The 14,501-nt window shown below is 38.5% G+C and overlaps 1 protein-coding gene across 1 annotated transcript in view; it reads right to left on the reverse strand.

Moving 5' to 3' along the window:
• The window catches only part of SLC9A9 (solute carrier family 9 member A9), a 174,167-nt gene that overhangs the window by 116,153 nt on the left and 43,513 nt on the right, over window positions 1–14,501 (reverse strand). The window contains exon 6 of the mRNA XM_066193280.1: window positions 13,306–13,411. Within this exon, the coding sequence (XP_066049377.1) occupies window positions 13,306–13,411 (106 nt within the window). The remainder of the gene's footprint in view (window positions 1–13,305; window positions 13,412–14,501) is intronic.

Below are 14,501 nucleotides of genomic sequence, written 5' to 3' on the forward strand. Positions count from 1 at the left end.
TCTGCCCAAGTCTCTCTAATGTATAATAAATAGGAAGAAATGTGATCCTCAGTATGTGGTATATCATCCTTGGGCAGTCTGTGCAGGCAAAACAGATTCTTTCACAGTCAGAAGGGTGTTAAATGAGAAAAATCTACAGTTCATGTAGCTTTTTAATATCTGGAGAACAATTTGTCTATCTCCTACCCGCAATCTTAGAGAGATTAAAATAAATAAATAAATTAATGCTTCAAGAAATATTGTCAATAGATGCAAACGAAATGGTTCACATAATTTCTAACGTGCCCAGACCATACTTCAGATGACCCCACCTTAGCCCTGTCTTGGAACAAGGTAACCTTGAGGTTGGTGCCAAACATCCCTCTTTAGCCCCATTTTACTCCGGAAAACAGTTCTCTTCTCTCAGGTAACACAGTGCAGTGCAAGGGATGTGAAGGGCAGGACAGCTCACTTGGATTCCTTTTGTGTTAGCACTGAAAGCTGCCTGCGGAGTTTTCCTTTGCACTCGTCATTAGCACTCCTCAAGGATGGCTCACATAATTTTTTCCCTCACTGAAGACACACCCTGTGTTCTCAGTTGTCTGTTTCTGTGCTGCAGTTGAGAATATAGCCGCTGTGGGAATGGGATTTTCAGAGCTCCATACCCCTATTGATTTTTCCACGTGCCCACCAAACAGCTGATAAATTTTGCTTCGCGCTAATCTGGATTTGAGATGAGCCAGTAATCTAAAGAAGAAAATCTTTTTAATCTCCTGAGCTGTTCAATCCCACCTACTTTTCATTATTGAAAATATTTTCTATATTTTTCTTTTAAAAAATAGAACAGTTAGGGAAAAATGACTTGGGCATTGTCTGAATGAAATGCTATCCTGCCTGATAACAAAGCTTCTCTCACAAATATTAGTTCCACTTCTATTGCTTTATAATAAATGCTTGCAGCTGTTGCCATGGCAATCTTAATTTTAAAAAATGTATCTAACTGGAGACAAGAAATGCAGCTGTGTTGTTGTGAGAAAGTCTAAAATGAATCCAGATGTGAATTGTATGACCTAGAGCCGGCAGTAATAATGTTAGAAACAAAACATGTTACATGTTTTGTTTTCTTGATATACTGGAGCTGAGGATGGGGATTTAGGGATATTCTGAATTGTAAGTCTCTGTTCCTGATCCAAATATAGCAAATAAACAGAACGAAATTTCACCTTAGGGAAAGGCACTTCACTTGCTGGAAAGGCTGGTCAGCCTTGCATAAAGAATGGCAGTAATATGTAGGAGAAAGGTGGGCCTCAAGTTCTCCTCTACCTTTCTGCTAATATGTTAACATTTTATTTTTTACAGCTTATAAAAAGAAAAATCCCAGCCATGGTAGAAATCCTAGAATTGCAACATTACCTATTGTTTACTACCTTATCACTCTATAGCCTGAACTTCTTTAACCTGTTATACCTTTAATGTTAGGACATTAAACCAAAATTACTGGACAGTGCTCTACAAAGAAAGAATAATCCAACAAGTCCCAGTACATGTACTAATAGTCATCCACTGGAAAAATCCACGGTGCTGGGAGGGTAAATAGTCCGTGTAAGTCTCTTTTGGGAAAAAAAAAAACCAAAAACATTTAAAGGTAGAATTTCTGGGAAGGCGATAAAAGAGTAGGTTCAGACTTATGTGAAAGTAAACTACAGCTCTTGAAAATGCTGGCTGGAAAGCAATAGCTCAAAGCAGGAGCAGAGGGGTGTTTAGAGGCAGCCTGTGCAGCCTGACAGGGCAGGGGACTCGGGCAGGGTGCCGATGGGCTGAGAGGTGGCTTTGCATCCCTTGTACCTTTTCTCCTTGCCTCGGAACTGCAAAGGCTGCTCTGTCTGAAGCCCTTCTGAACTGTGGCTGGCTCTCCACAGCCTCGGGGGTTCATTTCAGCAGCTTGGGGCTGCTGAGAACAGAGACGGGGCTGCTGAACCTTGTGGAAATTGGTTTGCTCAAGCGTTCAGTCAGTGCTGATTACGGCACCTGCCAATTCCTCTTGGCAATCTGCAGGATTACTGAACTCCACTCATGGCAAAATTAAACAAAGAGAGGGAATCACCACTTAGGCAGGGAAGTTGATGTGGATAGAATTTCAGTCCCAAATTCCAAGGCAATCAAAACAGTAAAACATTCTTTTTGTCCTTAAGGATTACAGCAAGTAGAGAAAACAAGAAAACACACACAAATGCACACACAAACATTCATTCTGTTTCTCTGACTTCCATCTTTGGGGATATTTTACTCAAAATAACTGGAAGTCTGTATTTCTTTATCTTTTGTACAGGAGTTTTGAATAATAAGTCACCTTTAAGCCTTGCTACTTAAACATGTGCCACTTGAAGGAAATCTAAACGTTAATGGGAATCTTGAAAATTACCTGGATAATAAAATCCTACCCATCCCAATTTCCTAAATATAAATCACTTGATCAAAGTGACCTAATACCAAATATACTGGATGAGATGTTTTGCTTTGATAAGAACGAATTATTTTAAAGTAAACAGGCTAAGGCTTTTGGACACACAGCTGCCAGCTGATTGAGAATTATTTCTCAGTGCTAAGACTGAAAGAGTTAAGGAACATCTTCCTTTGCTAAAATTAAGGCATATGCTATTGGCCTATCAAATGCACTGGGAAAAACCACACAGAAATGACAGGCATCCAAACAGATAATTTTTCTTTCTGGCTTTGTAAAGACTCCATTGATTTATGGATAAACATGTAGTATAGCACATTAATTTCCACCACTTAGTTTAAAAATAAATACTTTCCCTAGTCAGGAAGTTCTATGAGGCTTAAACACAGCTATTAATAAGAGGAAAATAATTCTGCCTAGCTTCATTACCCTCATAATTACTAGAACGTAGGAGTCTTGCCTCAGAAATTTTGCATTCACTTCACTCGAAGAATGCACAATGAAAACATTCTCCAAACTATTGTCTAAGTCCTGCTACTGGTAGAAATAGAATGTAAAACTGTGAAGATCCTCTAATGAGAGTTTAGAAATACCTTTCACCTTACTCTCTAGGAATAAAAATACTGTATGAAAGAAGATGTACACTGTTAAATGGTTCAGGAGGCTGAAATTTTCTTCAGGAATATTTTCATGTAGCTGTAACCTTCTCCCAGTGTGTCTGAAGCAGGGAACAGCAGCCTGCTAGGCACTCCATTATTCTCCTTTCTCTCTCTATCACTTCTGGCTGTGCATGCTACAGATCAGTAGAACAAGGTGGAAAGACAAACTGATTTCTTTTAAGTGAAAATAAAGTAAACATTCAGTGAACGGGGATACAAAATTAAAATGCTTTCATTTTGTATCTAAAAACTATGTCACTTTTGTGAGATTTTGTAATGGAGAAATTACTAAGGGAAAATGTGAATATCAGTTTCAATTCAATGTATATGTTGGGACACTACTTTGTTCAAAGTTTTAATCATATTTAAACCTTCCTTTTCAAAATCCAAATTCTAATGTCACTATATCTCCCCAGAAATGTGCTGAAATTTCATTAGGAATCCAAATAACATATAAATATGCACATTACATTCAGAATTTGTAGATCGTTATAATTAGAAATTAGTTAGGGAACATCAAAATTCCAAATGTATTAAGAGCAAACTGACAAAAGGACTGAATGTCTTTCCTTGGTACAATGGTCTTCACAGGGAATGTTCACAAGTCCCATTGCCCTGAACACGGTAGAAATGAACGAGCTCTGTCACACTGAGCTCTCTCAGGGCCACTTGCACAACTGCTGCCCTGAGTGTGTTTTGTCTCTGTCATGGCTTGTGACTTTGCCAAAATGTCACCATTGAGACTACATTGCCATGTTGCATTTGCAATTTCATGAAGATTTCTCACACCCTCTCTCTCTCTCTCTTCCCCCCCCCCAACTGGCATTCTGCAGAGCCATTATAGAGAGAATACCTCTGTGCTTATTTTGGACAGAAGCCTTACGACCACATAATTACAAAGCTTTCTCACTGTACCACTTTGAAATTCAGGCTTGTCATTTCCAAGGGGAGGAAAGAGGAAATTACCCATCTGTTTCCTACGTATCTTTCACCCTTGTGAAAATGTGACAAAATTATGCAAATTTTTAAATGTTTCTGAAATGTTTAGTTGACAATCTCAATGGAGATCTGATAAACTTCATCAACTAAAAATTTTCCAAGATCTCATATTTTTAGGCATGTATCATCTAAAACTTAAATATGTTTTTTTTTCCCCCCTGCAGCTGCTGGTCCCCGGACTCAGCCAGTTGCTGTCCCCAGAGCTGTGACCACCACATCACCCCTCTTGTCCTCATTACCTCCTCTGTTTGTCTCAATGTGATAAGAAGGAGAGTGAAGAGGTGCTTGCACCAGAAATTAAGTTAGGGTCTCTCTCGACTCCAGGGTATGAAGGAGGTTGGAGTTTACCATCCTAGATTATCTCTAGAAATAATTTCTTTTTATCTCAGATGGGAGAACCAGGGACTGGTGAGTGCCACAGAAGTGGTGGAGCTGGTCATGCAGATCAGGGCAATGGGTAGAGTGAGATGGGGATTGTGACCATCGTCCCGTGAAAAGATCAAGGAGAGAGAAAGATTGAGACCAATACAAAAGCAAGTGGAGAGTGAAGCTTTGTAACCACTGGAATAAATTCTAAGAATAGAAATTTGCTGAGTCTCATAATTTAAGTAGCTGTGAAGTGCAGTAACTAGAGGTTTGCAGTCACTCCTGCTGTGCCTGGCACTGAAGGAAGGCAGCTGATGTTACTGTTATCAATTATTCTCTTTGCTATAGTGACAAAAGTACGTCCTGAAACCATTAAATCTCCTACTCCAAAAGGTGAAACATACACATTGAAATGATATCTTGGGTATGGAGGGTGGGGGGGTTCTGTGTATGAAAAAATGAACTTAAAAATTACATTTGATTAAAATGTTTACAAAAGGTACCTCTCAATTCCTCCTTTGTAAGATACGAAAATTTTTGGGCATTATGTAACTTCTGAGTACTTGATAACATTTGCATCATTTTGATGTGCTTTATGGACAGTTCCCCATGCACACAGAAAAAGATATATGTATATACGTATATACAAAAAAAATATATATATTTATATTTGCACATATGCACATGCAAAAGAATTTCATGGAGAGTTGTGTCAGTTCTAACAGACTCAGTGGCTTAAGGATTTGAGCCTTAAAAGATCAAGGCTTGCAGAAGCAAGCAGTTTACCTTATATTGTTGGTAAAAAAAAGAAAAAAAGCTTAGAGCAGGTCAGAGTGGTGAAATTCAAATTGAACTGTAGCACAGAGCATCTGGTGGGGTTCACAGAGGGACCACAAGAGACATCAGTCTTTCCTAGTGTTCCTGGGTAGCCACTGGAAATCGTCCATTCTCCCACAATAGGAACGGGTTCTTTGTTCATGTATCATAACCTGATCTCCAAGGAACAACAGAATTTTTATGAACTATCCTATTGCAACAAACTCCGTGTTTCTCTGAGATAGCTGTGCTCTCCAGAACTGTATTTCTGGGGATTTGGGCAGTGAATAGGAATTGGTGACTACCTTGCAAATGAAAAGGCAGAAAGGGCTCCCTCACCTTTCTGACACACACTCCTCCTCTGTCTTCTCTGCCAGGAGACATGATATGTATGTTAATTTATTGCAAGAGCCAGGCAGACTCTTACATACAGTATTTCATCCAGAGAGGATGAGATGAGCTTTCTTTTGGAACACTTCAAGGGAAATAATATCAATACTATAATTTTAAACTAAAAGGAAGTTCTCTGTAAGTAAATTAGACTCTGTATGTAATTATCTTCCTCTCAGGAAAAATCTGCCTTATTCACTAGAGAAAGGTTATTTGGACAAGAAAAAACAGCTGGAGGAGCTCAAAAAGCAGGCTGACTTGTACCAGGGTGTACTTCAGTTCTGAAGAGATCCCAATAGAAATCTTTGAGATGAAAAAGCTTTGATGCCAGTTTGGCCATTTGTAGGGAAAGTGGAGCTAAATAATTGCCACTTAGGCGTGATTTGCAAGGTCTGCAAGCAGCGTTCTTAATTCTGAACTTAAAACTTACCTGTCTGTCTGTGTGTAAGCGGACAGAGATACCTGCGGCTACTCTGACTTGATTGGGTCTGACAAGTACAGACATTCCCAGCTGATTTGAGCTAAGCTCTGTCTTCATACATCCCTCAGGGCAATCTCCATAACACTGCTCACTGAAATCTACTCTAGCTTAGCAGTCTGCAATGAAGGCTGCCTGTTCAAATAAATTGCAAGACAAACCAGTGCCAATTAGAGAACTGTGGTGGGCTGACCCTGGCTGCATGACAGGTGCCCACCCAGCCACTCCATCACTCCCTCCTCTGCAGGATGGGGTGGGGGGAATAAAATTGGATGGAAAAAAGCTCAGGAGTGAAGATAAAGGCACATTAATAGAGCAAAAGCTGTGCGTGAAAGCAAAGGAAAATGAAAGTTTTATTCTCTGCTTCCCATGGGTGATGCCCGGCCAGGTATGTGGAGCAGTTGCTCCAGAAGATAAATGCAGTAACATTTATCTCATTTATCTGCCCCTTCCTCCTTTCTCTTAGCTTTTATTGCTGAGCACATCCTGTGGTCTGGAATACCCCTTTGGTCAGTTTGGGTCAGTTGTCCTGGCTGTGTCCTCTCCCAGGTATTTTCCACCTCCTACCATTAGGATGCTGGACAGACAGAGCTGCTGCTGGGCCAGCACTGCTCAGCTGAGTTATCAGCATCCTCCCAGCTCCCAGTGAAAAGCAAAGCTCTGTGATGGCTGCTGGGGGAAATCAAGTCCAGCTCAGACACACCCAGCACCACAGAGAGTAAGACCTTTAGCATGTATTAACTAGATCCTAAGTAAAATATTAATATAGCTCTAATATTGGGAAAAGGGATATGAAATACTGAAATATGAAAAAAAAAATTGAGGAGTGAGAATTGCCTCTTGAAAATATTCTGTTCCGAGTGCCCATTTTCATACTGAAATTTTGGCTTTAACAAGCGTTAGAGAAATTAAACAGCATTTTTTCCTCTGATTTAAGCATAACACTGGTCTGTACAGTAAAGCTCATGGAGGAAAAAAGAAAAGAAGTTTTATTAAGCAAGGATACAAACATTTTATGTGGGATTTCCTCTATTCTGGGAAAGAAGCTCTTTTAAAGTTCCTGCTAATAGCAAGTTTGGTTAGTTTCCCAGTGCTTGCATCTCGTGTTCCAGATGGTCAGTGACGTGAAACTCTAATTATCATCAACAAAATAAGCTGGGACTAAACCCTTCCTCAAAGGTAAAAAGAGCAGATGGACAACCATAATTTCATTATTATAGAAATAATAGAGGAAAAGGACTATCATCTACCTTTTAAAATCACTCACTAACATGTTGCACAACTAACTCCTTGGTCTATGAATATAGATAAATTACTTTGGTTTTTGACTGTTTGAATGGCTGCTTGGTCTACAAGCCTTTCCAACCAGAATAGGAGCCAAATTCATCTTGTCAAAGGGGGACCAGTAAGTGAAATTATTGGCCTGAGCTTCCATCCAGCATTTAGTTTCCTGTCGGGTTTTCAGGGGATTCTTTTACACTCTCCTCCACAATGTTGCAGATGTCCCTCCTCAGCAATCTTTGTAGAAATAAAATCACAAATAACATTTTTCTGGAATGAGGCAAGGCCTGTATCACAAGACATTGAAATCTTTAAATATTTGTCAAGGATTCAAGGTCATGCAGGTCAGTACCATGGAGCAGCTCTCCCTGTGCCTGTTGGGTTCCAGCGCTGGTCTTACTTTGAGTTGTGATTTCTAGGTCAGGTTTTGCAAAGACAAACCCTCATCTGAACCTGCTCAAGCTGAGCTCATACAGGCCTCAGCCCCTGCAGTGCTGCCCAACCAGTCAATGTAAAGACAGCTACAAAGAAAGGGCCTGGGAGCAACCCCCTGTGTTTCTGGCAGAATCTCATTTCTTCTCCGAGTTCAGATTCACTGCCTGATTGCAGCACATCACTCTTTAGAACTGGCTGGCCTAATTCCTATTCTGTTGCCAGTTTTCTACAGTTCAGGAGTAGATTTTGATGTACTACTTAAGGATTTCAACGTAGACATTCATAACAAAATAATATAAAACTGCAAAATTGCATCAGGGAAAGATAATCAAGTTTTCCTCTGCATCCCTGTGAGTAAACGAGCTTTTCTTCCCTCTAAAGAGTCCTAGCTACGGGTTTATGTATCACTGTCATGATCTGTAGTTACACAATGTACCTTATCTTTGTTTCTTGCTTTTTTTTCCTAGTCATGCCTTCGCAATGTCCATTTGTTGCTTTCAGCAGCTCATTTTCTTACATCTTCATTTCACCATTTCTTCTCACCTTAGAAATCTATATTCTTTAAACAGGAAAATGTTGCATGTGTTGATACTTTTTACCTTTCTGTCTCCTGTCTGATGGCACAGCTGCTTTTATTTCCCTCTTTCCTTCCTGGAAAGGCTCTGTGCACACTTTGTACATTAGTTGGCAAGGAGTAAGTCTTTTATCTTTTTGAAAAAGAATTACCTAAGCTGAAGAGTTCTATGTGCAGGTACACTAAAGCTATTAGCTGTGTGTACATAAGGGCCCACTTATGGATAGAAGTGGTTTTTACACTATTTCTATGTACTGATATGCCTAGGATTTGTGAATAACATCTTGTCTGCACTCAGATACATGTTGAAAATAAATAGAACTTAAATGAGTTTCATTTTCATTCCACTGGCTGAGATAGTATTGCAAAACACACTAAGAAATTGCATGAATACAGGGTTTAAAAAGTGGCTAAAAATATAAGGGCTATAGAGAAACCAGCATTCTTTTTTATCTTATGTGATGACTCAAGAATTTTTGCCATTTGCTAATAGTGCCTAACAAATCTCAGCATGTGGAAGGGGATTCAGGATGACAGAATACCTTGTGTTCCTAGACTGAACAAACTCCTAGCTATTACAGGTGGGGAGGAAACTGAAACAAAGGATTAGGTAAGAGAAAAGTCTTTGATTCTTAATTGATACACATGAAACAAAAGATTTTGACACAGTACATATGAAAGCCCACAATGTCACTTTTAAAGGCCACTTTATGAATATAACTGCAGTTTGTGGGAAAAATCGAATGTGAGAACATTCAGATGTCTTTCCTCTGTAAAATTTGTTATTCAGTGTGCTCAGGGATCAAAGTGTGGCAATAACTATACAGAATAATGTTTCAAAAAAGGAAGGGCAAAGAATCCAAACTGGAGACAGTCCATGACAAAAGAAAAAAATATAATTATAAAGGGAGCTTCACATCTTACTGAGATATGCATCAAGAAAACACCCATCATAACTTTAAAAGCCAGTATTACTCCTGCAACTCCCAGCTCCCAACTTAATTATTCAGCAGCATAGTTACAATATCTGTTCTTGTCTTTTGCAGAACAGCTGATTTTAATGTAAAATACACAAGGAATAACAATTAGAAATTGTGAAAATAGGGAAGTAACAGTTGCAAAGGATGGACAGTTACTTCACCAGGCCAATGACCACATGAAATATAGACTGAATACTTGTAACTGCTTACTAAATACTTGTAAATTTGATGTCTATCAAATGTCTGTCTCTTCAATCTCTTTTGCATGCTACCTTCAAGTTCAATGACATAATAACAGAATTAAATTCAATGAAATAATAACAATACAGGTAAACAAGTACCTAAAACCAGAAAGTTTTAAAGATTCTTGTAATTTTCTATTTGAGGTCCATTATATCACAAGTTTCTTGTATTTTGAAAAGATCTAAACTGTACTAAAATTAGCAATACAATGACTCTGCCTACCAGTAAGAATCACCAGTGTGGCAGAAGGAATTCTCTTGTCTGCCTAAGATAATTATAGGAATCACTGCCTAAGAAAAGACAGCCTTAGAGGGTGTTCAGCACAAACTGAGCTGAACTCTGGCTTCTGAGTTATTTCCCGTAGAAATTGATACTGTTTTCCAATAAATTTGTTACCCTTTCAATAAATCAGTTACCTTTGCCATGTTGTTTGAGAAAGCCCTATACAAGTGTCTGCCAAGAGAGAATGGTTTGAGCACGATATTAATTTGAATAAGGTATGTCTAGACTAGAATCAAAGTATTTTTTGAGCAAAGAAGAGGTAATATGACCTGCGCTGGTATATGGTCATCCTGGAAATAATTAAAAGGAACCACAAAACTACTTTTATCAGGATTTTCCTCAGTCAGTATTCTGGAAAACAAAGTACGAAGGAAATATTTGTGACACAATTAGTCATATGGGTTTTTCTGGGTAAAAGCAGACATGTTTAATAATCTAGTAAGTATTGTCTTGTAAGGCTCTGCTATCATTTTTCTTAAATACTTTGAATTCTTGGTGTTTATTTTCTGTGAGAATTCTCACACATTTTTATAAAAAGGAGAATTTTATCCTAATACTGAAAAGTTGCAAGAAACTCTGGAAGTGTCTTCTATATGAGAAAATCCTTATTGCATCCCAATGCCCTTGTTTAGAGAGGCCCTTGTGTGTGTGAGCTCTCCCAGATGCACAACAGCTTGTCAGCCTTCCTGCAGCCACTGCTGTCAATTTGAGTCACAGTGATCCCTCCTGCATGGATTATCTTAAAATAGCACACTATAAATGAAATCTTGCAATTATCCCAAACACCCAGGTGTTTGGTGGGGCAGGATGGCCAGAGGAGATCACTGAAACTTGCCTAGAGAACTTGTGCCCTTGGTTAGTATTTTCTGAGGGCAGCTGGCCACTGTGTGCACACACTCTTGCAGCAACACAGCTCGTGTGACTTGCTAAATCCATAGAAAAATGCAGGGTAGCTGCTCCTGCTGCTGTCCTTCTTAAACTAAATGATAAACAGCACAGGAAAAATAGAAATGGGAGGGAGAAGCTGAAAGAAAGCAGAGAGATCAATCTAAACCCTTGTTGGCAGACAGCCATACTGCCTTCACCTTGCAAAATTGCCACCTCCAGCCATGAGGGCCTTCTCTCTTTTCTCCTCCTGCTCCCCTGCAGTGAGTCACTCCTGCAGACATTATCTTACTTATTCTGTTAGGTAACGAAAGACAATGTGTATTCTCATATTCTATTTTTCAGTTATCATTATGGAGTGTACTAAATTACTTACTACTGCTTTTCCAGATTTGTAAACATTATTCTCACGCCTTTTAAAATAGACTTCTATTGCTGTAATTATGAACATGTTGTGTTTGCACACAAGAATGGTATGGGTTATAGGAAAAAAAAATAGCTGTTCTTTTGCAGTGACAGAAAAACCATTTTCTTCATTTAAACTCAGGTTGGTTTAGTAGGGTGTAAATGACCCGAAGCTGGCAATATTAAGAGTATATCTTCACATAAAATGATACAGGAAGATGATATTGGGGTGCAGAAGTATTGTATTTGTGCAGAAGATGACTATTCAAGCCAGAGAGTAATGAAACATGAAACTGATAATGCCATGTATTCTCTTCAGTCTTCTACAAATGACTAGAGAAATCAAAGAATCAGTCACAGTGAATATATAAAAAACCACATCAATTTTCCAGGGACAAGAGATTCTATAGTAAAGATTTGTAATCTCCCGTGTAACAGCGAAGAAAACACGACAAGTAGATAGGCTGAGGTGCATAACCTAGACTTGAGTACTGAGAAGAGCAGAGTTTAGAAACTCATGAATCATGTACTGGAATACTGATGGAACTGGAATCTGATGGATTTTTCCTTTTAGATTTGTTTTGCAGTTGGGTTGCTCCTTTGGGAGATCTGTGTGCCTTGGCATCAGGGTGACTGAAAACCAGAGAGACTTAAAACACTCTGGGCTCCGTGGAGTTGCTTGGAGCCCTCCTGTTCCTCGCCTGGGAACCTTGCACTAACAGATGAAGAGTCTAAATGAGCTGAAAATGTCTCGGCTGTTATTAAACAATGCCAAGGGAGAGAGAGAAAAATCTCAGACTTATTGCCACCTACACACTTCTCTCCAATTCTAATAACTGCTTCAGTGCTTTTCTGCCGGTTCCCTCTACCGAGTTGTCTGGTCTTTGCTTACTTTTCCTTTTTTCTATTTTATTACCTGATGTACCAGACGCTGTCCCAGGTGACACATTCCAGCCCCAGTCCCTGGGCGTGACAGCCGTGCTGTACCTAATCCTCAACTGCTGTGCTCAGACACTTGACAGTGTTTGAAAACATTGCTCTGAAAACTCTGAGGAGTTTAGTGTAGGCGAAGGTTGATAATTGGAGAATGATAAATTAAATAGGAAAACTATTTCTTTTTGGTATTGTGAAACAAATTTGGGGTTTTTTTTGCAACAATTATTATAAGTTGAAACTCTCTGGGGTTTCTGAGAAAATATTAAGCTCATTTTTAACTACTGTAAAACTCTCTAAAAGTTTGTTTGTTTGTTTTTTTCTAAAAGATAGGACAAATCTTTGTTCAAGGAGCTATGTTTTAAGGAGAAAGTTGGCACTGAACTGAGGCTTACTGTGAAGCACCTTCAAACATTGTGGAGAACTGAATTTGACTTTGTAGTTCTGTTACTTTTAAGATTATCTAAGCTGATTATTTGTATTTCTAGAAAAGCTCTGGGAAGCATATAATACATGTAGAGTGGAGTAAACTTGAGATCCCGTTAATCATGTACTTAGCATGTGTGTTTTTAGGACAGCACATACTTGTGTGATTTTGGCCCATCATTTGTGATCTGTTTGAGGATTCCTGAGAATAAAAAAGCTATATATAAATTTAAGATAATATTATCAGCTGAAGCTCTGCCAGCTTCCATGGACAGTAGATAAACAGTCCTGTGTACAACTTTGTGGTTTTAATCTCGGAAAATAATAGATTGCAAAAAATAAAAAGAACCTGTCTTGAATTTTATGGTTGCGCTATGTCCTAGGTTTAGCATTTCATTTAGCATTATTTTTTCAAGATACTTTGTTTAGATGAGAAAATAAATCATAATAAATGAGGTTTGCCATTTCACAGAATACAATGCTTTCTGGGTTAAAGAACATGAACTAAAATTGCATTCTGGATATACGGTTGCTATGAACAGTATTGAGACTCTAGTGTTAACAAACCAAGAAAAATTCTAAAACTACATCTTTGTAACAAAACCTTCAAATGGTATCGCTATACTTGAACAAACTATACCTGTGAGAATGATATCAGTGAGTAAAGCTTTAATTGTCTCACCAAGTAAAGAATGGAGGTGGGTGTAACTTACTGTGTCAGCACGATAGCCACGGCATCATTCAGGACACTCTCTCCAAACAGGAGTGTGTATAAATCTGTATCCACATTCAGCTCATGGAAAATAGCAAGGACTGTCACTGTATGGAAAGAAAGCAATGTCAGTTGTTATTTTCCTACTCCTCTGGCAGTTCAAGGAAAAAAGCAATATTAGAATAGTGGTTTTGAGAAGTCCAGTCCTATATATTGCCTAAGTGGGTGAAAATGAGTTAAGAAGGATCCACTGGAATATATAAGATCCTTTATTTCATCAACTCTAAGGCTCCTTCAGCATACCAGTAGTTTAAGTTCCTTCCTTCTCCCTGAGTTATACTCTATATCTGATTCTCAGTTTCCTAGTGCAATAGAAAAAAAATAGAGTGTGGTGTATTTAAATTGAAGGTGAGCAAATAGTTTAGACACACATCCTCAGGAGTACTTAGGCATTTGGTTCATATTCAGGTAATGAAGTCTTCTGGATATTAACTTAGGCCTTCTCCGTTTTTCCCTCTTGCCTGCAGGCAGGGGATCACAGTCCTTCCTATGGTCTATCTTGCACTTCATAATCTCCAGCTGAAGAACGCTATGTTCTGTGTATGTACTATTCAAATTATGATTATTATTATTATTATTTTATCTTTGCATGGACAAAGTAGAGCTTTCTCATTTCAAACGGAGTTTTAGGTAAAGACCCCCAATTATTTGTCTGGTTAAAAATTAGATGGTAACTCACTGCTTCACTGGTGATCACTCTAGTACATAATTGTGCAATTGACTCAATCCTCATAGGCCAGGAATCCCAAAGACTAGGAGTTCCTCTGGGATGCCATGTTCACATCTGACGTTTTAGAAATAAAAAATGATATACTTTTACACTCACATGACTGCTGATAATTCATACAAAACCATGACCAGCTGATTATGCTTTGTCTTACTAACATTTCTTGGAACTTTCACAGCATTGCTGCTAAGATTTTCTAAATGATGTTTAAATATCTATGTAATATCAAAATCTGTTTATAAACCCAAAATAGATTCTCAGTTCTCCTGTGAGATTTTATGTTAAAGTGATCTCTGATGTGTTATCTCTGAAGAATTTTGGAAGTGTTATTCTAGAGAAGACAATTTAGGAGATGTGTGTAGCTGAACATTTGCTGATATAGCTATATTTAAATTAGTCAGTTATATTTA

This window comes from Chamaea fasciata, unplaced genomic scaffold (assembly GCF_029207755.1).
Source record: "Chamaea fasciata isolate MVZ Bird 193981 ecotype frontalis unplaced genomic scaffold, bChaFas1.0.hap1 SCAF_11, whole genome shotgun sequence".
Taxonomy (NCBI): Eukaryota; Metazoa; Chordata; class Aves; order Passeriformes; family Sylviidae; genus Chamaea; species Chamaea fasciata.